Genomic DNA, 23951 nt, shown 5'->3' with positions numbered 1-23951 from the left:
CTGCACTTTCATGATGAACATATTGCATTGCACTACTGGTATGAGTATCAGAGGGGTAGCCGTGTTAGTCTGAATCTGTAAAAAGCAACAGAGGGTCCTGTGGCACCTTTAAGACTAACAGAAGTATTGGGAGCATAAGCTTTCGTGGGTAAGAACCTCACTTCTTCAGATGCAAGTTTATTCTATTGTACGTTAACAGTGCAATTAAAACCACAATTAATCACAACTATTTTTTAATCTCATCAATTTATTTTGCGTTAATTGCATACATTAACTGTGATTAATTGACAGTCCTAATTAAAAGGAAAAGTAATATTTTATTTCATCCCACTGGAAAAAATAGTTTATTCCTCTTGGTTTCATAAAGATAATGGCTTTCAGCTTGTGCAGAAAGCAGCACCATTTTCATTATTCATATTCCATCATAACCTTTTCATTAAATAGTAAATTGTGAAGTTAACTTTTTAAACTATAACCTGAGAATGCATAGTTTAGTCATTTAATTAAAAAGGTAAGAAGATGTAATGTGATTTTCTGTTCTTTCAGCCAACAGGACAAACAAGATCAGTTATGAGCTAATTCCATCTCAAACATTATTTGTATATTTATATATAGTGTGTGAGAAAAAAAGAGTACCTGAAACTCCTATTTTTGTACTTAAAAACATTTGTACAATTTTAAAATGAATCTTTTTATTTACAGATTTATTTTCTTGCAAATTAAGTTCCAGACCATCAGATTTCTTTTTTTGCAAAATAGTTCTGATAATAAGACTCGATGTTGGCAATTGTGATAACGTAACAGTGACAGACCCCAGTTGTCAGTGGTCAGAATTGAACCGGGGACCTTTGGAGCTTAGTGCATGAGCCTCTACCACATGAACTAGAAGTTAACTGGCTGTTAGCTAAGGCTATAGAGCAGACTTATTTTTTCTCTCTCTCTCTAAGTGGTCTTGGTGCCACTAGATGGGACAGAACACCACACCCAGGAAGTGTGTGGGTTACAATAACACCTTGATTTATAATAAGATTAGATAGCTAGGAAAATAGATTTCCACACAACTGAATAAGGACCTAAAATCCAATGCCCAGCAAAATCATTGGAAAGCCTCCCATTGATTTCCATCAGTTTTAGGTCAGACCCTAACTTCTTAGGCAGAATAAGAATTCCCCTAGGATATCAAATGAGTCAGTGCCTTGTAAGCTATAATAAAAGAATAAGAAATCTAAGTTTGAAACTCAGTGTTAGTAGGCGGAAGCTGAGCAGCTGACTTTTATACACGATTGGACTTCTTTTATACACTATAAATGTTAGTCAGAGAATTACTGTTATACCATATGTGGTAAAGAGAGACAAGACAGTCTGAATATTTTTATGAACTTCAAGGTCAAAGTTTGATGTACCATATTATTTTAGTACTATCATAAACTTCTTATAAAATGAATTGAGTTCATAGAAGTTCATTATTTAATTGAGTACAGAAACAATGCACAAAAAGATAAATGTTACTCTGTAACCTGACATATTGTCATTAACCAGAAAAAAAATAGATTTTGGTTTATTCATTTGGAAATAAAATTTATTCTTCCTTCTGATTTAATGAGGAGAATTGCTTCCAATTTGTACTGTAAAAGATCACTTTCATTAGTTTTTTTCTAACATACATTTTATGAAAAAGTTACCATAAAAATAATTAATGTTTGAGAAGATCATTTCAGAGTTTTAGAGAAATGCGTACAAACATGTTACATGCTACATTTCTATGAACAGTACCTGCTGGCTTTCCTGTTTTAAATCCTAGAAAGATGTAAACCACTTAAGTGTGTCCCCATATATTCTAGGATGACAGAACTTTTTAGTACTTATTGGATGAACATTTAAGGAAACACTACTAAAAATAAGAGAAGCCTAAGCACACTTACAATTAAACCTTTTTTTAATTCCTACATTACAACAGTATTAAGAATCTAATTTAAAGTACAGTCCTACTCTGAATAGTGACTATGCAAAAATAGTTCCTTTTTTTCTGAAGAAATGTTTATTCAGAATCATATTTAATGACAATTCTTCAACTTTTTATTCTTGTTCAACCTTCATAGGCTGGAAGCTAAGCATAATTTCCAGGGTGGATTCTCCAGTCTAATACATTCATAGATAAAGATTTTGAAGGCCAGAACAGATCATTAATATCATCTAGTTTGACTTTCTGCATTACATAGGGCATAGAATTTCACCCAGTGATTGGATCAGGCCAATATCTTGTGGTTGAGCTTGAGCATATAGTATTGTATTCAGACAGCACAAAGTGGACATATTCTGGCCAGCTGAGAATTCCCTTTAGATTGTCAGGATCCCAACAAGGGCAGTCAGGACTAAGGGCCAGAGGAGGATCAAACCTGAGGCTGTGAGTAGCAGAGGAGTGCATAGTCAGGTTCCAAGCCAGGATCAATACCAAGGGTCAGAGTCCAAATTAGGTTTCAGGGTCTGAGTCAAGAGGCAAAGGCAGCAATAACTCTTACTTCAAAGCAATAGTCAGCCCTCTTGCTCGAAGAGAGGTGTTGACAATCTCCACCAGCAAAGGACCCAGTACTTTCTCACTGGCCTGCGCCAGCTAGGAAGGACCCGGATCCAAAGCAGAAGCTATGAGACAAAATTCTCTCACTATTTCCAGTGAGTATTATCACCTAAAACTCTAGCAGAGAAGATGAGGAGACAGTCTGGATTAAGCAGACTATCTAAAACTTGAAGTAAATCTACTGTGGTGAAAGAAAAGAACTCATTCTTAGCCTTCTGCACAGCCACAGCACATGTCCTGTTATACCAAAGTTCTATATCAAATACCTTAGTTTAAATGGTTCAGTCTCCACTATTAGGCTCAATCAAATGTATTTAGAATGGTCTTCAATTTTGGTCTTCAATTTTCTTTATGGCTATGCTATTCAAAGCAGTTAGTAGAAATTGCTATTCTAATTGATATTCTGATAGTTTTATTGTATTTCACTAATTTATTATTATTAAAGGAAAGAGAAAGCATTACACCAAAATAATGGAATGTGAGAAACTTTAAACTCTTTTAATCCAGACAGTCTGGATTAAGCAGATTATCTAAAATTTGAAGCAAATCTACATTTTCCATGTATGAACAAATTAATTTTAGGAATTTTAAGGCAACTGTAAATAATAAGATTAATCTTTTAGAAATGAGTTGAATGTGAGGGGGCCATCCCAAACTTAAGGTCTGATCCTACTCCCATTGAAGTCATTGGAAAGTCTCCCATTGACTTCAGTGGGGTTTGGATCTAGCTTTAAAGAACCTATGCAGCAAAGCACTTAAACACATAATTTTAAGTATGTAAGTAGTCCCACTGACTTCAGGCTAGATTGGGGCCTATATACAATCCAAAACTAAGACTTTTTGTAGGATTGTAGTTGTTATATATTGGTTTTTAATTTGTTTGTTTAAGAAAAAATGATCTGGTCTAAATTAATTTTCACTCTAATCAGAGGCTTTATATTTCAAAATATTTTAAAGATTTGGTTTTTTTACACTTTAAACTCAGAGATGTACCTGATGACAGATAACATGATATCATGTCTTCTAAATAATTTGCCTTCTTATAAGAATCTAACTACTAGTTTGTATAAGTGAATTGATCTCAGACAAAGAGGAAGGATCAGATCAGTTCATTTGTTCTCATTTTTCCCCCTCTCAGGTGTGTGTAAATTCATTTGTTTGAAGATCACATGCATTCACAGTCACCTGGCAGGTTGTTAAGATTTAAGTGTTATAACTACTTACATAAATTCAGTGGAACCATAGCATTAAAAAAAACTCTTTGAGGTCAAAAACACACATAAAATTGAGACATTTTGCTGAAGAAAACGTTCTATGGGATTAACATGTGTACATTAATTTTCAGCCTGGAATGAGTTTTTAGGATTAATTTTGATACCTCTGTAACTAATACTTTATAATGAAAGTGTCTCATTACTTGCCAATATAAACAAAAGAATAGTTGTCACCTGGAAAATCATGCAGGATACTGGCATAACACTTTCCAGGACAAGGATTCTTGCTTAATGTTTGGCAAATATTACCGATTCCTCAGAACTATGCAGATTCACTGCACTACTGTATACAAATAATAATATTAGTAGTAACTAAGAATTCCAATTTATTTCCATAATTATTTGTGTTATTTAATATTATTTGTAGTGAGGTAATGCCTAGGGGCCCCAATCAAGGATTGGGTCTTTATTGTGCTAGGCTCTCTACACACATGTGGTAACAGATGGTCCTCCTCCAAAGAGGTTACAGTTTTAATATATTACCAAAATAGCATCTGGCTACAAACACACGGTTGGGGAAGGAGAAAAGGGAACAGTGATATCTAGGTAGCTTTCTAAAAGATATGCTTTAATCCAGTGGTTCTCAGCCTTTCCAGACTACTGTACCCCTTTCAGGAGTCTGATTTGTCTTGTGTACCTCAAGTTTCACCTCACTTAAAAACCACTTGCTTACAAAATAGATATAAAAATGTAAGTGTCACAACACACTATTATTGAAAAATTGCTTACTTTCTCATTTTGTATGAAATTTTTGTTTCTACCGACTTTGTTAGTGGTTTTTATGTCACCTGTTGTAAAACTAGGCAAATATCTAGATGAGTTGATGTACCCCCACGCTACATGTACCCCTTATTGAGAACCACTGCTTTAATCAAGCCTCTGGGAGAAATTCTATGGCCTGTGTGTAGGGGAGTGAGGGGGAGCATATGGTCATAGTGGTCCCTTCTAGCCTTGGAATCTATGAGTCCCCCTGTTCATCCCCTTCCTTCAAATACCATAAGAAGAACAGGATTGCCTGCATTGCCCTCAACCTGCTCATAACACTTGCAGTTCTGCATTAAGATAATGACATAATCAATTCTCATCCTTCAGGTCTTCAGTTAGTTGCCTGTGGGGATCAGGAAGGATTTTTTCCACCTCATGCACCATTGGCTTGAAGTACTCTCTTCCTCCTTTCCTCTAAAAGATCAGAAATTGTCCACAGCTGCAAACAGGACAAGGGCTGGGAAGGATCAGTGCTCTTTGTAGATGCCTTGATAGTATGTTTTTCTCTCACACACAAGGTCATACTGATTGCCATATTTGGGGTTGGGAAAGGAGGGGTTCCCTTTCCTCTGTAGCATGGGATGTGATTTGCCTGCTAGGATCACTTGGGCATTTCTCACCTATTCAATTCTCTGCTATTGCAAGGGCCTCAGTCATGGGTGGTATTTTGGTCTCTTCTCTGCCTGTGGCACAGTTTAATTGTCTTTGGGCTTACTGTAGTGGTAACCGAGTGAAATTTAATGGCCTGTGATGTACAGGAGGTCAGACTAGATGATCTAATGGTACATTCCAGCCCTGAACTCTGTGCAACTATGAAAGGAAAATGATCATGTCTAGTACAATAAAAAGCAGGCAGATCACACCAACTGTCTATCCTTTGTCACATAATTTGTAGTCATCATGGCACAGGTGAATTCTAAGAAGAAGAATGTCATGGATATTTATGAATTTTAACAGGGAGCTCCTCCCATGCATCCGGAGCAGCATGGCAGAGAGTACAAAAATCTTGGGAGAAAATTGGGCTAGCAACTGATGAAGGCAATTCCTACTTCTAGTATGGGCTTATTAGTCCAGAATGCCTTTGCTGAACACAGCTGTTTCACAGCAGAGGAAGGGTAACCCAGTGGTTAGGACGCTAACCTGGGCATTGGGAGAGCTCAGTTCAATTCTCTGCTCTATCACAGGCTTCCTATGTGACTTTGGGAAAGTCACAGCCTCTTTGTACCTCAGTTCCCCATCTGCAAAATAGGGATAATAGCATATCTGTATCTCACAGTGGTGTTGTGAGGGTAAATACTATTGAAACCTTGTTATGGTTGAGTTTAAACCCCATTGAGAGAGGTGTGAATTTATTCTTCAATTAATATACCTGTAAGCATAAGTCCAGAAGATACCAGCTGTGTGTGAACCTGCCCAGGAGCTTTCGGCTGAGTCATGTTTTGTGTAGAGATGTGTGAGTGGGAAGAGAGATCACACAGAAATTGAGCACAGCCAAGAACAGAAAGTGAGGGAGCGGCAAGGGACCCAAGCAGGAGCCTGTGAACACAGTGTGACCCTGGAAAAAGCTAGAGAGTTTTTTGGGGCCTGGTAGTGGCTTGGGAGCATGGGTGGCAGGTATAAAAAGCCAGCATATAATAAGCAGAATTGGGCTTACATTTTTTAAAATGGCTTTAAATTTTGTTGAGTTGTGGGTTGCAGGTTTTTGGGCTTGTGTTTGGAGCTCAGCTTTATTTTGGGCTTTGCCATTTGCATGGGCTAGGAGTGGGCTTCCGCTGGAGGAAGTTTGTGCTTATTATGCACCATGCAGGTTCTGGGGCAGCTGAGGAGTCAGTATATTAGTGGTTCTCAACTGATTACCCATTGTGGGCCACATATATGTGTTGCCTGGGCCGCAGGCAGGGCTGGATTAACTCTCCTGTAGGCCCGAGGCAGGGGTTGGGCTGAACAGGGCACAGCTAAAGGCTAGAAGGGGAGAGAAAGAAGAAACCCCACTTGAACTACCAGAGGACCTGTGAGGCTAGTCCTGGCACAACCAGATACCAACGAGGCCTTCCAAAATAGACTGGGGACGGACCAATTATATAGATGCTCAGCTGGACTTGGACTTGCAGATCACAGTCAATGAAAGGAGACCAAAAACACTCTGAGAGGCTGTGGAATTTGCCACAGAACTTGAATCTTTTCTTGAAGCACTATACCAGAAGAGGAAGTAGCTGCTAAAGAGGAAGATGGAAGCTAATCACCATGAGCCCTGAAAAAAACATATGTCTAATATATCTGATGACAGAAAGGATTCTAATCTGGTTCATGACCATATTGAACAATTAGAACATATGATAGTTGTTTTTTGTAAAACAAGGGAAATTGGCAATAATGACAAAATAAAGGAAAAAGTTCAGTTAATGGCCACAAAAGAAGAATGGTTATAAATTTAAAGAAGGTCATGACAGACTGTCACAGGTGTCTACTGAAAACCTCACTCCCAGTTTGGGAAATGAGGAAAGTGGGGGAACATAAAGCTGAAGGGGCAAAGCTTGGTGGAAACACAAGGCTCAGTCCCAGATTTTGTTTAGATCTGGGCAGTTAAACAATAATGGGAATATGGATAATAACTGTGTAATCAAGGCCAGGAAAGGTTTACAAATTTATCCTGGGGAAATTTTCTTTAAAAATATGACCCAGGTGAGACAAATGATTTATAGGTAAAGGGAGATTTCTTTCCCTTGAAAGGGCCAGGCAGAATTATATTGCCTGTGTTCCAAAGACAGCAGAACTGTTCTCTCAATATTTCTCTGCATGTCCAGGGCTTGGTTCCTGCACTATGTTCCAGGCAGCAGGACTGGCCAGCTACACAGGGGGTAGTAAGCGGCACACACAGGAGGCACATGGAGGCACAACGCCTCTTGGCACTTCCCCTGGAATAATGTGTTTTCACAATAACTTTTACTATGGGCTGTGCTTAAATGGTACAATTTGTATGGATTTAATTAAATTGGTTTAGAAACTGATTTAATTAATTCATGCAACGCTCCTCCCCCTTATTTTAGTTAAGAGTGACTTATGTTGACTTAGCTTAAGGTGATTCCTTAGGTCATGTCTACACTATACATGCCACCACAGTTAGTATATCACGTGTGTGTGCATACTTGGCTGCTTGCATCGGCACTGCATGTACTCATCAGAAGTGATTGTGTCAATGCAAAATGTGGTGCATCTCGAATAGGTGTCAGTGTGTGGCATAGAATCATAGAAGATTAGGGTTGGAAGAGACCTCGGGAGGTCATCTAGTCCAACCCTCTGCTCAAAGCAGGACCAACACCAACTAAATCATCCCAGCCAGGGCTTTGTCAAGCCAGGCCTTAAAAACCTCTAAGGATGGAGATTCCATCACCTCCCTAGGTAACCCATTACAGTGCTTCACTACCCTCCTAGTGAATTAGTGTTTCCAAATATCCAACCTAGACCTCCGCCACTGCAACTTGAGACCATTGCTCCTTGTTCTGTCATCTACCACCACTGAGAACAGCTGAGCTCCATCCTCTTTGGAACCCCCCCTTCAGGTAGTTGAAGGCTGCTATCAAATCCCCCTCACACTTCTGTTCTGCAGACTATACAAGCCCAGTTCATGTCCCCCAGCCCCCTGACCATTTTTGTTGCCTTCCGCTGGACTCTCCAATTTGTCCACATCCTTTCTGTAGTAGGGGGCCCAAAACTGGATGCAATACTCCAGGTGTGGCCTCAGAGTGCTGAATAGAGGGGAATAATCACTTCCCTCAATCTGCTGGCAATGCTTCTACTGTGCAGCCCAATATGCCGTTAGCCTTCTTGGCAACAAGGACACACTGCTGACTCATATCCAGCTTCTCATCCACTGCAATACCCAGGTCCTTTTCTGCAGAACTGCTACTTAGCCAGTCGGTGTCCAGCCTGTAGCGGTGCACGGGATTCTTCCATCCTAAGTGCAGAACTTATTGAAACTCATCAGATTTCTTTTGGCCCAATCCTCTAATTTGTCTTGGTCACTCTGGACCCTATCCCTACCCTCTAGTGTATCTACCTCTTCCCCCAGCTTAGTGTCATCTGTGAACTTGCTGAGAGTGCAATCCATCCCATCATCCAGATCATAAATAAAGATGTTGAACAAAACCGGCCCCAGGACTGACCCCTGGGGTACTCCACTTGATACCAGCTGCCAACTAGACATCGAGCCATTGATCACTATCCATTGAGCCCGACAACCTAGCCAGCTTTCTATCCACCTTATAGTCCATTCATCCAATCCATACTTTTTTAACTTGCTGGCAAGAATGCTGTGGGAGACCATATCAAAAGCTTCGCTAAAGTCAAGATATATCATGTCCACCGCTTTCCCCATATCCACAGAGCCAGTTATCTCATCATAGAAGGCGATCAGGTTGGTCAGGCATGAATTGCCCTTAGTGAATCCATGTTGACTGTTCCTGATCACCTTCCTCTCCTCCAAGTGCTTCAAAATGGTTTCCTTGAGGATCTGTTCCATAATTTTTCCAGGGACTGAGGTGAGACTGACTGGTCTGTAGTTCCCCAGGTGGTTCTTCTTCCCTTTTTTAAAGATGGGCACTATATTTGCCTTCAGGGCCGTAGCAACAAAGATCGTGGCCCCCTCCGAACATATGTCTGGGCGGGGCCCCTTACAATGCAGAAACTGGAATGCGGTATTTATTTTATACAATATACAGGGGTCATATTATGTATACATAGGCCTACAGTGTACATGTATTCCGTATTTACGCAAAGCGCTTCTTTCGAGCCTTGTTCTCCGCAAATTGGTTAATCAATGCATCATAGTCCAGCGATCTGGCAATCTTGTTTTCGATTGAGATAACTGCAAGCGCAGAAAGCCTGTCATCTGTCATGGTTGAGCGCAGGATATTCCTGATCAGTTTCATTCTGCTGAAGCTCCTTTCAGCACCAGCGACAGTAACTGGTGTGGTCAGAAGAATTCTGATGCAAATGCAAAGATTCAGATATATCTCCTGAAGGCTGTTCTTGTATATGTACATTAAAAAATTGTTTGCCGTGACAAGTCCTCTCTCTTTCTCAATGACATAAATAAAACGATTCAATTCCATTATGAGTTCATTGGCATCAATATCTCCCATTTTTCTTTCAAAATTTTTGCTGTGATTCTCCAGTTCATTTTCTCTGTGACACTGCTTCAGGCTGTTAGCGTTGTACAGAAATCCAAAAAACGTATACCGCTCCACGAGTTGGTCAAATCGCGACGAAACAGAAGATATGGCCTGATCAGTGAGAACAAGAAAGAACTGTGATTTGAATTTTTCTTCGGCAGAAAGATGACTCGAATCATCAGCACATTCGTAATAAAACATTCTTCTTACGTCGCACCCTGGTTTCTGGAAACACCTGCTCAATACCCATATGCTCTGCTCTTTCACATGCATTTGTGACCACAGAGATATATCCTGTATTTCAATAGTCTTCCAAAAACTTCTTTGTAGCACCGACTTCTGCCTGCAGTACGTCAATTGACACATCAGGTGACTGAATTAATTTGCTGGTTTTATTGACGTGAAATAGTATTTCATACCACGTATACACAGTCAGAACAAAAGGCCACATAGTAACATGGTCTAAAAGCACACCAGCTTCTGTTGCTGTATTGCCATTTTTCTTTTCGAGCGCATATTCTCGCAAAGATGACAAAGCATTGCACAATTCTTCAAGGTGATAACGCAATGGCTTCACAGCATCAATTCTCGACTCCCAACGAGTGTCCGATAACCCTTTAACATATATTGGCATATGTTCTTGAAGTATATCCCAACGTGAAGGTGAAGAAGAAAAGATAATGTATATTCTGTTAATCAAACCGAAAAAGTCAACGGCATATTTCTGAGATCACAAGATTCCAAGTGTGAGCTCCACATGGTACATACAAGGCGCGGTCATTTATTTCTAGCATGCGCGCTTGAACTCCTTTATTCTTTCCTCTCATATTTGTGCCGTTATCATAAGCTTGGCCTGTTATGTCAGCAATGTCTATTCCTAAGTTGTTTGCCTTTTCAAGAAACGCTTCCAATAAGCCCTCGCCAGTTGTATCATGAACATTAAGAAAACCAACAAACGCTTCACGAATATTGACACCATCTTCACCGTTGCATTCAACAAAGCGTAACACCGCACACATCTGTTCTTCATGTGACACGTTGGGAGTACAGTCCAAAATAACTGAATAATATTTTGCTTTTTTAAGCTGCGCTATGTTGGCCTCTTGAATGTTACTGGCAACAAGTTGAATCAGCTCGTTTTGGATCTGTGGACTGAGGTACTGAACATGTGTCTCTGCCTTCTTAATCCTCTGTAAAAGTTTGCTGAGGACAATATCATACTTTGCAAGCAATTCAAACAGTCCCAAAAAGTTGCCATTCGAAGGATCGCCGAGCTTTTAATTACTTCCTCAAAATGCCAAGTTTCTTTCACACAAGAAAATAACGACATCAACCATGTGTTTGACAACATTTCTCCAGAAATCTCTTTCTTTCAGAAAAGCCTGCAATTCGAGTTGGTCAATAGATGTACCTTCTGGATACTTCTGGATACGATTCGTCACTGCTAGCGCTGTCCGTTTCATGTGCCTGTACCTGTACGTTGGATTGCAGCGCAAAATACGTTGACAACTTTGGAATTTTCTCAAGTTCCTTCTCAGCATCTTTTGTTGCCTTTCATTTACTAGCTCTGCTCTTATACGTTCTCTTAGACATCACAAAGCACGCTTCTGCGTTGGAAACGAATAGTTTCAAACGATAAAAAATTAAACAACTAAATTAATAACATTTATCCGCCGACCACCATTATGAACGCAAATACACATTCTTTGAATGGGTCCAACTAAAATTCGAAACTGACCGACAGACAACTGATGTAGCCAGTAGCATTATGATGTATCATAATGACTTCACGGTTTTGTCAGTAAAACCGACATGGATTGTGCAATAGCGTCAATAAATGTAACTTACCTAGTTATACCTTACATTTTTTTTGCCACTTTTAGGGGCCCCCTTCCTTGCGGGCCCCCCTCCGGTCGGAGGGTATAGAGGGCGCTCACTACGCTTCTGTTTGCCTTTTTCCAATTATCCGGGACCTCCCCCAATCACCACAAGTTTTCAAAGATAATGGCCAATGGTTCTGCAATCACATCAGCCAATTCCCTCAGCACCTTCCGATCCATTAGATCTGGACCCATGAACTTGTGCATGTCCAGCTTTTCTAAATAGTCCTTAATCTGTTCTTTCACCACTGAGGGCATTTCACACTGCTCACCTCCTCCCCGTACTGTGTTGCCTAGGACAGCAGTCTGGGAGCTGACCTTGTCTGTGAAGACCGAGGCAAAAAAAGCCTTGAGTACTTCAGCTTTTTCCACATTATCTGTCACTAGGTTGCCTCCCCCATTCATTAAGGGTCCCACACTTTCCCTGACATGCACTACCCTGCAGTTCAATGCCTTTTGGGAAATGTTCATAATGCATTGTGAGGCACACAGGAGTTGCACAATGGGAGCTGGAAGCAAGGTATCAAGTTCCCACCAGACAACTTTCTTCATCCATTTGTTGTACTGCTACTTCTCCTTGTACAAGTAAAACAATGAAAAGTTGATAACTTTGTCCTGCTAACTTGAGGTTAGGCTAAGCGCCAACAACCCCACTTTTTTTTTTTTTTTGCTATGTATCTTAGAAATCTGTCCTCAAAAAATTGTCATGTCACCAGTGGTTGCAGTACTTCCTGTGGCTCTGTAAATACCAGAGGGTGTGTTTGCAACATTCATCACAATAGCGCAGAGCTCTGTGAATTCCATGATTCTGTCAGATGGTGACAGTAAAAGGTACTATATGGGTTTGTGGGACTTTAAAAAAGTGCAAAAATTATGAGATATGGATGGCAATATGGGATGGAGAAAGTTGCCACAGTCACCCCTGCACAACCTGTTTCCACCCCACAATGTCTTGTAAAAATTTCCCAGAAGGCATTGCTCAGGCCACTGGTGAATGGCACACGGGGATAACTACCCATTGAGCACCGCACTGTGCATCAACACAATCACTTGTGGTGAGTGCAGAGTTGAAAGTGGGCTGGTATGGGCTGGTACACAGCATACTGGTAAGAAGTGGCCTCCAGTACGGGCCCGTACAGAACCGACGTTAAAGCCCTGCCGCGCTGTCCCTTTTGCCCCCGCCCCCCATTGGTGGCCCTGCTGGTAGGGTCCCAGGGCTGCTGAGGGGGAGGAGGAGGGCAAAAGGGGCAGCTGCCTGAGGCCTGGTGATTTAAAAGGGCCCGGGGCTCCCGGCCGCCACTTCTGCTACTGCCACTGGAGCCCCAGGATGCGCAAGCTGGGCAGCATGGAAGGGCTGGCTGGGGGAAGCTGACCCCCAGCCTTGCCCCTTTTGCTCAAGGCCCCGCTGGAGCGAGGCCCCTGTACCAATAAGACTTTTAAGTTACTTTCACCCCCGGGTGAGTGAGTGCAGCAATAATGCAAGCAGCCAAATATGCACAATATACTAACCATGGGGCTAACTTGTGTCAACTAAAGTTTGTACTGTAGACATGGCCTTAGTCTTTTACTCTGAACATGCTAATTCAATTATGTATACTGTCTTTCCAAGCTTTCAAAAATAAAAGACATTTGAAAGCATAGAATTTTAAACCTAACTGATTTTGTTAGGATTTCTTATTAACACTCAAGTCCATATATAATATACATTAATTTTAGGAAACCTCAAGGTAAATACTTCCCTCTGAAAAAGTCCTTTCATAGTTGGGGACTAGAGAGCCACAAATCTACAAAGAAGTTGTAGAGCTGTTGAAGTAACAAATCAAACCCTAAAATGAAAGCAGCCAGGATGCTATGGTTATTCAGATTATTCATTCTAGGCTTCGAAATGAGCAAATTGGAGGAGGCTATATCATGAATTAAACTAGATTAAGTGATTTAGCTGTGTGATCCAGTGTCTCACAAAGTATCTCTGCTGGACTTCCTCATTTGGACCAGACCATGCTCTGCTGATGTGTGAGTACTCAGGCAAGGGAGGATATGCTCCTTAGTGCAAAAGAACTGTGCCTTCTGGTGCAAACCACCCTAATGGGGGCAGGGACGAGGTAGGGTACTAATCCTGTCTCTCCTACCTACCGTGGTTCAGGCTGTTATAGTGCGTTCACTCCCACTAAGGAGGAATTTCTCCTGGAGCATCTCTTGGAGCAGTGCTATTCTGCTCCACCCCTAACACAGTGGGGAAGCAATCCTGAGAATTAACAGGCTAATAAAGTCCTCAGTAAATAGCAAGGATTTTCTTTAGGGTGGGATATTAGGGGATTTTTCAGAGCTGTTTACATGAATGACAGTAACCCAGTAGTTCATTCAAGACTTTGTTAAACATTCTCCTTTGGGAAGGCGGAGTTAAGAGCACATACACATTTACCTCATGGGGCGAGGCAAGGTCCAAAGGGAGTGATAAAACCTGGCAAACATCAGCTATTGAAAGCTTTTTCATCATTACATTTTAATCAGGAGGAGTAAAGTCCAGCCCCATCATATGTCCCTAACCACAGTAGATCTGTCAATTGCTTTATAGCCTTCCAGAAAAGGAGAAGGAAAGGGTAACTAAGAACAATTCTCATGGTAAGTCAGTACATTTATTTTTATACGAGAGATATTTAACAAAATTCAACAATATGTAAAAAGAGAAAAAAATCCAAAGTAACTGCAGGATCCTTTAAATAAACACATCATATTGCTGTTTGTTTTATAACTGATAAATTACAGAAAAAATAAATGCTTTGAAATGATAGACTCAGAAGGATTATGCAAATAGAAATGCATGTGTATACACACATAAGCAAATGTATTGATTTCCATGGGGAGTTCTGCTGAAATACTGAAGGCAGAATATGATCCTGGTTTTAAACAAAATGTCACCTAGATATTTATCCTGATCTTAATAGCTGTATGTTCTCTCAGTTAAATGCTAGCTTATAATTAAATTTTCTGAGATGCTTCATTTCCTAAATAAATTAACATGGGTTCTGAAGATAAAAGAAGCTTAAAAACTGAAGGCAGAATATGATGCCAGTTTCAAATAAAATGTTATCAACATATTTGTCCTGAGCTTAATAGCTGTATGTTCTCTCAATTAAGTGCTGACTTTTCTGGGATGCTTCATTTCCTAAATAGATTAAAGTGGGGTCTGAAAATGAAAAAATGTCTGATGCGAATGGAAGAGCTGGTGATGCTGCTGTACCAGACCAGGATTGTGAATCCAAAGACAAATGGTAAATATTTTAATCTATTTTAAAATATTTTTAGCAAGTTAACATTTTTAAATATTTAAGTTCAGATTTTACCTTGAAATACATTTTACATTAATTACATACTTTCCCCATGTACAAAATTATTTTGAAATCTACTATCTTTCAAATATAAATAAAATATTTAGCAACTTATTTGGCTCCTATTGAATTCATCAGGTCAGAGAAGGTCTGTCCAACTAGCAGTCTTGGGCCAGCAACACTGGCTGAGCCGTTCACTGGGGCAATGGGATAGAGACAGAAAATTCTGCCATCTTGCTCCTTGTTCTTTCCCATAAAGAGGAAGTGGCAGTTATATTCATTATACTTCATTAAAAGGCATATCTAAAATAGTGCTAGAACTGAAGCTGGAATAGATAATGGACAGCTAAAGCACATATGCCCAAAAGTTAAGTAGGTATTATAGCTTTTTAGTAAGGGTGACTAAGGCCTGGTCTACTCCTAAAACTTAGGTCGTCCTAGTTATGTTGTTAAAAGGTGTGAAAAATTCACACCCCTGAGAAACATAGTTAAGCAGCCTAAGCCCCAGTGTAGACACTGCTAGGTTGACAGAAGAATTCTTCTGTCAAACTAGCTACCGCCTTTTGAGGGCATGGATTTACTACAGCAATGGATAAACCCACGCTGGTAATGTAGATGTACACCAGGGTCAAAGACAGTTTTATATACCCTGAATACCATTCCTGCTACTTCATCCATCTATCTCATATAGTAGTGAACTGTGGCAGGAATGGATTCTGTGTGAGTTCTGTCCTCCTCCCTATTTAGAAAATTGCACAGTGCCTCAACTCATGGCTTCCCATGCCATATAACAGGATCACCAGAAGACATGAATCCCCATAAATATGTTAGAGGTAGGGGGTTGAGTACAGCCTGAAGGGAGATTCTGAGAATCAGGAGGTTTCATGGCACAAGCTGGAGAGAAGTGCTTTGTTACAGGTGAGCCTGATATGGGTGTGTGCAACTGTTACTTTGCAAAGTGCTACATAAAACCTAGGATCACCACTACCAATGTTAAAGGGAAAAAAATCATCTGTATTTGATCTTTCATCTGGACCTTCCTGGGCATCCCTGAGCCTATAGCTTTCCTGCAAAATCCATTAAATACTTTGACTTTCTGCCTTTGCTGTCGTAACATCTAAATGAGTCTAATAGGCTTTGGCTGCAAAGTGTGGGATTTTTTTCAGCAAAATCTCTAGAGAGGTATGGGCCTTTTCTTGGATTCTTTGGTGGAGGATTCCAGAATGGATCACTGACCATACAAAGAGAAAGAATCATATCACTGGAGTTCATCTTCTTACTATTTCACACTAAGAAAGCACATTTCCTGACTACATTGGATGAAGACAGCCCCTAAAACTTTATAGTACTTTGTTGCTCTCCTTGAGTTCTGAAAATGGGTATCCAGTCATTCATTAGCATTAGTACTTACTGAGTGATACATTCTAAGAAGTCAGTAACACTGAGAGAAAAAACTGTCACAATTCTGATTATATGGTAACCACAAGATATGAGGATTGTCAGCTAAAATTTTCTGCCCTCCACCCCCAGTTTTGTCCTTGATGGATGATTTTATAGAGACAAGGTGGGTGAGAGTAATATCTTTTATTGGACCAACTTCTGTTGGTGGGAGAGAAAAGCTTTCGAGCCACAGAGAGCCCTTCTTCAGGTTTGGGAAAGGTACCTCATCCATCTTGTTTTTCTAATATCTGGTACCTACATGGCTACAACTACACTGCATACAGCAATGGATTACTTTATACTCTGTTTACTGTTGCAAAGAAGGCAATATCTACTAACATCCCCAGTTTAATTTGTATTGGAACGTGATGTAACTCAGACACTTACTACAGCAATGGAAGGATTTTTTCTGTCACCATAGTAAATCCACCACTCCAAGAGGAGGCAGCTAGGTTGATAGAAGAATTCTTCTGTTGACCTACTGGTGTCTAGGGGCTTAAGTCAGCTTAATTATATCATACAGGATGTGAATTTTTTCATAACCCTGAGTGACGTAGCTAAGCCAACCTAACTTTTTAGTTTAGACCATCCCTCAGGAAAAGACAAACTAATACAAAGCTGTATAATGCTGGAACTATTTGTCATATTTTCAACCAGATATTAATTAGGTCTCAGTGTTCAATGGCTATATACATTTTTCTAATTTTAGAAGTATTTATTAAAGGAAAGATATGGTGAGGCTTTAATTGAGGAATGTGCCTACGATGTGTAGGAGGAGTTCATAAGCTATTGTTACTGCGTGATCTGCAAGTGCTGTTAGCTGCATTGCACAAGTATGATCATCTTTCTTTTATTTACATCTGGCGAGAAAGCTGCAACAATTTATTTGGGATATGGACCTTGGTACTGTAACTCATGATTGTATCACGTCATTATTATAACACTATAAAACTGTAATAAAACCTTATCTACACTAAGGAATTTTAGAAAAAAAATTCCTGCTGGTGCTATGATGCACCAGTGGGAGTGCTACTGTAGACAAAGCTGTAGCAGCTTTTGGTGTTTTGTCACTGTGTCAGTACAGCTTGCACAGATCTGATTGCATGATTGGGACTAAGTGTGGATTTCTCACTTTATTGCATAAAATAACTACAGCTGGAGTTTCTGGAGTGAATGACCAGTATAATACCCCATGGACACCAGATTGTGTTGTAATAACGTTAAAAGTGAAATAACTCTAGATAAGTTATGATCATAGACTCATAGATGTCTAGGACTGGAAGGGACCGCGAGAGGGAAACTTCCCTGCAAACTGTGCACGTTTTTTCTGTGTTTGTGTCCATATACTTTTCCATTAGGTTGTACTAAATATGTGACCATCACAATAGGTTAAACTTTTCCCCTCCAACTTTTAATTTTTCCCCCCCAATAGTCTTTTCCTTGCCTTGGTAACAGATTCTACTCAACACCTTGCTTTCTTAGAAACCAGGCCTCAAATCCTGCAAACTGATCTATGCAGGAGGACCCTTACACCGATAGAGTCATACTGAAGTGAATGGGGCTCCACATAGGCATAAAGATTCTTCTGTATGGCCCAGTTTGTGGACTGAGTCTTAAACTCTTTTTTGATCTCTACTATACTCTCACCTTTGGGTCATCTTGGAGTGACCATAATCTACATGTTTGCCAAAAGTAGGGATTCAGTAAAAAATCAAGATACATAGACTAGCCAATCTATTTCAAAAGATTACCAGGAGCTACTATTAGTGAGTTTCTGTAATCTAGCAGATTAACCAAAAATGTTAATTTCCTTTCAAGTGAACTTTTGGAGAAGTACCATGTTGATGTTCTTTAATATACTTGGAGGTTTCTTAAACACATTGCGGACAATATTTCCAGAAATAAACTAAGACTAATCTGCAAATCATCTTCATTTTATGTTCTTATATCTCTTACATTCTTGTTTAATTTTGTTTAGATTTAACTGTATTACTACTTTAAATGTTAGAGTTGCAGTTAAATATTTTCTCTTTTACAATACATTAAAACAATCATTCATATTCAACAGTGAGGACGAGAAGAAGCCAAAGAAACCTAATGTGGTCAGCCCATTAACAATGGTAAGATATATGCTATATATATCTATTAAAGTTTAATAATGAACTTTAAACAATGTTTTTTAATGTTTCAAGTCTTACTGATAAGGCCTGATCTACATTTCTGGTATACCTGTGTGGATACAGTTTATACCAGCCAAACTGTGCTTTTGCCTGTATAGCGTATTCCACACACATCCCTCCCCCACAGGTAAAGTAAGCTGTACTGGCAAAAGTGTAATTTTACCGGTATAACTGCATCTACCTAGGAGATTTTGCTGGCAGACCTGTGTTAGTCAGGGACCCACACCACTTCACAGCCTGACCAAGGGTACTGGAACAATTTGTACAGTGTGGGTGCTGAGAGCTATTGAACCATACTGTAAACCCTGTATATAATGCAAATCACTTCAAGCTAGGGGATGCAGCAGCACCCCCCAGCACTCCTAGTTCCAGCACCTATGACACCGACCAACATAGCTATGCTGACAAAAGTTTGTAGTGTAGACCTGGCCTTAAAAGTTTTACCTGCATTACTATGTCAGTTAGGGGTATTATACTTTACCAACAAAGTTATATCAGTAAAAACACTAGTGTGGATGCAGTTATACCAATATAAAGGTGCCTTATACTAGTATAGCTTAATTTGGTTTCTGAACTACAATAAGCTATACCAGTGTAAACATTTTAATACCAGTTAGGGTGACCAGATGTCCCGATTTTATAGAGACAGTCTCGATATTTGGGGCTTTTTCTTATATAGGCTCCTATTACCCCCCACCTCCTGTCCCGATTTTTCACACTTGCTGTATGGCCTAATACCAATATAACTGTGGGGGTTTTTTTGCTGCTTTAACTACACTGGTATAGTTAAAGTGGCAAAACCTTTGAGGACAGGCCTACACTAAAAACTTTTACTGGTATAGTAATGTCAGTTGGGGTATGATTTTTGTGATATTTCCATATCAGTAAAAGTTGTACTGTAGATGCAGTTATACTGGCATTAAAGTGCTTTTGCTGTGAGAGCTTATTTCACTTGGAGAACTGGTATAAACGATATCAACAAAAGCACTTTTTTTGATAATATAAGCTGTGTTTACAGTAGGAGGGTTTGCCAGTAAAGTTATACCAGCAAACTTTTTCTAGTATACACCTGGCATAAGTATAGACAACCCCTTAATAACAGAGAGATTTTTATACGGGTGACTTCAACCAGGATAAAATCTTTGATTTTAACTTACTCTTTTGTGCTTAGGTATATTAGATATGTTTTGTGCATGAGGTATGTTAATGTTAATGACTACTGTTTAGACTCTAATAGGGTAACAAATGTTGGCATCCATGAACAATAGCAGAGATTCATCGGAAAGTCCACAGAGGTATTGCATTAATGTTCAATAAGTGGCTTATGAGCATCCTGAAGCAACTACAAACTTTTCTATGATCTCCCTTCTACTATGTATAAGTTGCAATATCTAGGCATTTTGTGATTAAATTAAAAACAAAAGATGAAGTATGATTTTCTCTCATTTTTGGCTTTTAGATAAAAGGACTCTTATACCCTTCACTCTGGATTTGCTGATTTTTGTGGGTTCTTGTCAGCTCCCATATTCAGCATAATTTTTAATTAATTATTTTAACAAGATAGCTAAATTACACCGAGAGCTCAAATACCAGAGAGAATGTTTCTCTTTATATTGCAAAATGCTGGCCAAATTTTGTCCTCAAGGTCTAATTTCAGTAGCAGTTTAAGGGCAAAATTGTCTCTATCAAGAACCACACTATTCTAAATAGGAAATATTCTGTGCAGTAGATACTACTTAATATTATTCAGTATTATTCTAGCTGCACAAAATCCCACTAGACATCTTGTTCATTTTAATTGGATGATGCATACTAATATGATATATGCAATCATATTAATGAATCTCTAGCTCAAGGTGCAGAATGAATAATGAGCATGCTTCTTCACTTTGTTACACCAGTACAATTCCAGTGACTCCAGTGTTGTTACTGAAGTGGAGTGGCATGGAGAATCAGACCTAGTGCTCTTCTTACATTTAGAGCCTGACCCAAAGTTGAATGAAGTAAATGTGCTTTTGATAATGCCTATAATACATCAGGAAATACTTTTTTTCTTAGCGTCACACTGAAATTTGTATTGCAAGTATCTCATGAGGACTTCATATAGTAAAATTCGTAAGGGATGCTCTATACATAGTTTATTATTGCTTTCATTATACTGATTTAGAAACTGGTGTAGCTCAAGTCCTACAACCCCCTAGCATGAACACAGTTATACCAGTATAAGTTATACCAGTATAAGTAGGGCCCTACCAAATTCACGGCCATGAAAAACACATCATGGACCATGAAATCTGATCCCCCCACAGTGAAATCTAGTGTTTTGGGTGCTTTTACCCTATACTATTCAGATTTCATGGGAGGAGACCAGTGTTTCTCAAATTGGGGATCCTGACACAAGGTCCTGACACAACAGACGGTTGTGGGGTCACAAGGTTATTTTAGGGGGGTTGCGGTATTGCCACCCTTACTTCTGCGCTGCCTTCAGAGCTGGGTGGCTGGAGAGTGGCAGCTGTTGGCTGGGCACCCAGCTCTGAAGGCAGCGTCCCACCAACAGCAGTGCAAAAGTAAGGGTGGTAATACCATACCATGCCACCCTTACTTCTGTGCTGCTGCCTTCAGAGCCGGGCAGCTGGAGAGTGGCGGCTGCTGACTGGGGGCCCAGCTCTGCAGGCAGCAGCAGTGCAGAAGTAAGGGTGGCAATACCATACGATGCCATCCTTATGTCTGCGCTGCTGCTAGTGGCGGCTCTGCCTTCAGAGCTGGGATCCTGACCAGCAGCCGCCACTCTCCAACTGCCCACCTCTGAAGGCAGCACCACTGCCAGCAGCAGCAGCCAGAAGTAAGAGTAACAGTACCACAACCCCTCCTACAATAACCTTGTGACCCCCTCCCCACAACTTTTTTTAGGGTCAGGACCCCTACAATTACAACACTGTGACATTTCAGATTTAAATAGCTTAAATCATGAAATTTATGATTTTTAAAATCCTATGATCATGAAATTGACCAAAATGGACTGTGAATTTGGTAGGGCCCTAAGTATAAAGATGCTTATATCAGTATGGCTTATTTCTATAACTCTAAATTATTTTTGTCAATTTAAATTTTAATCCGATAGAGTGGAATGTTATAAAAACTGTGCGTATACAAGACTTAAGCTTTTATGACTTTTTGTTATCTTAACTGTGCATCCCTAATGTTGTGCTAGCCCTTTTTAATGCATGAAATTAGAGAAGTTTTCAGGAATGAAGGTGTTCCCATTTTCACATGAAGGTGTTCTCATTTTCAGTTTCGGTACTCTGATTGGTTGGATAAATTACTAATGGTTCTTGGCTCTGCCATGGCAATCCTTCATGGTGCAGCTCTCCCAATCATGATGATAATCTTTGGAGATATGACAGATAGCTTTGTTAATCCAGGAAACATATCTAATCCAGGTAAGAACTGTCCTCGTTTTTAATTGGTGACATTAGAATACAGCTTGTATGGAGAGAATAATTGTCTGCATTACAATAAAAACAGGAAGGAATGGCAGCTTATCCTCTGGATAATGAATCCAATGGAGTCAGTTTGCTCCTAATGGCTGAGCCAAATTAATCTGTGGCCCATTTATTACAGAGGAGATATACCAGAGGTTAATTTTGTCCCCTGTTTCCAGGCCTTCCTAAAATATTAAAAGCACCCATTAACTGTTATACTGATTTCTGCAGAGCTGGTACTTCTTTTGAAATGTCACAGAAATGGAAATGTCCTGTGACACTGAATGTGGAGTTGAGGGAAGAAAAAGGGGATGAATGTGAAATTGTGAGATGAGGTATATGAAAAAGAGAACAGGCAAAATACATATACAATATCTCAAAAATAAGAGGCAGTTTGAAAGTCACAATAACTACAGAGATATTCATAAATAAATGATTAAATCATGCATTAGTCTTACCCAGTAACGGCAACCCAGGTAAGCATGATACTCGTAATGCTATTTATTTATTAAATATAAATATGTTAATATTGAAATATAAATTTTCATGCAGTTACAGACAAACAAAAGGACAGAGTCCCTGCCCCAGAGACTTTACAATGTGAGGTTCAATTCTCCAGGCATCAGCTCCTATCACTTTCCTTTGAGGGACAAAGAAAATAGAAAAAGAAGCACCCTGGTTTAAATATGTGGCGGGGGTTCCCCCTGGAACAAAATTAATTGATTACAGAGAACACACCTTCAGTGCACTTAAATACGAAGTGCTGAGACTGAAGTCTATTCATGTTCACATAATGAGAAAGGTTTTCAGGAAATAAAAGAAGAGGCTCCTTCTCGCCTATAATTATTGTACCTCTTATGAGAACAGAAAAATGCCTTTTATATTGGTCTAAGGGAGAAAACTTGACAGATGCTTGGGTTTTTTTTCCCATCGATCTCTTCTATGTCCTCTTTTCGTTCTGATCAGAGTCCTGTAGACGATTCAGCTAAAAACATCTAATCTCCTCCTGCTAGCCCCAGTTAGATCTTATTAATTTACTTTGAATCCCTTTTCAGTCTTTCTGGAAATCTTCACTTATTTCACCTAGCCTTCACTAGGGGGTGACTAAACTACTGACTTTACCTGCACTTAGAATTTCCTAAACTTCTCCAAAGACTTATGTTCATTATTTGTTTAGAACTATTCTTCTGCCTTTACAGGCAGATAGTTAAGTCACAGAGGGTTGGATGCTCTTACACTGAAGTGTAAGAGGTGGCTTATAAGATCTGTGGGACTAGACCTTGGGATGGCTGACAGCCCCCCATACAAAGCCAAAACCAGGGAGCACTGGGGAGATTAGGCCCTACAGGAAGTACTGCACAAAGGATCCAGACTGACAGTACCCTGCGGCCCTCTGATTGGCCAAGTAACCTTAGAGTGTGGCCTAAGAAGTTGTTTAGCCCAGGGCCGGCTCCAACTTTTTTGCCACCCCAAGCGGCGAAGAGAAAAGAAAAAAAAGAAAAACCCGATTGAGCTGCCGCCGAAGAGGAAGAGAGGGACTGAAGGACCCGCCGCCGAATTGCTGCCGAAGACCCGGACGTGCTGCCCCAATAACGGATGGACTGCCGCCTCTTTCTGTTGGCTGCCCCAGGCACCTGCTTCCTTTGCTGGTGCCTGGAGCCAGCCCTGGTTTAGGCAATCACACAGATTTCTAGTCTGCTGTGACTCCTGACCACACTTGCTTTCTACCCTCCAGTCTCTAACCCAGCCTGACTCTGACTCTTGCCTCCTGATTCTAGCCTGGTATTATCTCTGGCCTGACTCTTGCCTATTGACCTTGGTGCTGGTGCTTACAGTGATCCCCACTCACTGACTA

General features: G+C 40.0%; 1 protein-coding gene across 1 annotated transcript in view; it reads left to right on the top strand.

Annotated features, from left to right (window-relative positions):
• Positions 1 to 2514: 2514 nt before the first annotated feature.
• ABCB1 (ATP binding cassette subfamily B member 1) overlaps positions 2515 to 23951 on the top strand; it is a gene marked incomplete in the record, with an annotated part of 88374 nt that continues 66937 nt past the window's right edge. Inside the window, 4 exon segments of the mRNA XM_034760378.1 lie at positions 2515 to 2670; positions 14840 to 14937; positions 18503 to 18554; positions 21907 to 22054. Of these exon segments, the coding sequence (XP_034616269.1) occupies positions 14867 to 14937; positions 18503 to 18554; positions 21907 to 22054 (271 nt within the window).

The sequence above is a fragment of the Trachemys scripta genome, chromosome 2, assembly GCF_013100865.1.
Source record: "Trachemys scripta elegans isolate TJP31775 chromosome 2, CAS_Tse_1.0, whole genome shotgun sequence".
In the NCBI taxonomy this organism is placed as follows: Eukaryota; Metazoa; Chordata; order Testudines; family Emydidae; genus Trachemys; species Trachemys scripta.
The sequence above is the reverse complement of the archived record's forward strand: the minus strand, read 5'-3'. Positions and strand labels throughout refer to the sequence as shown.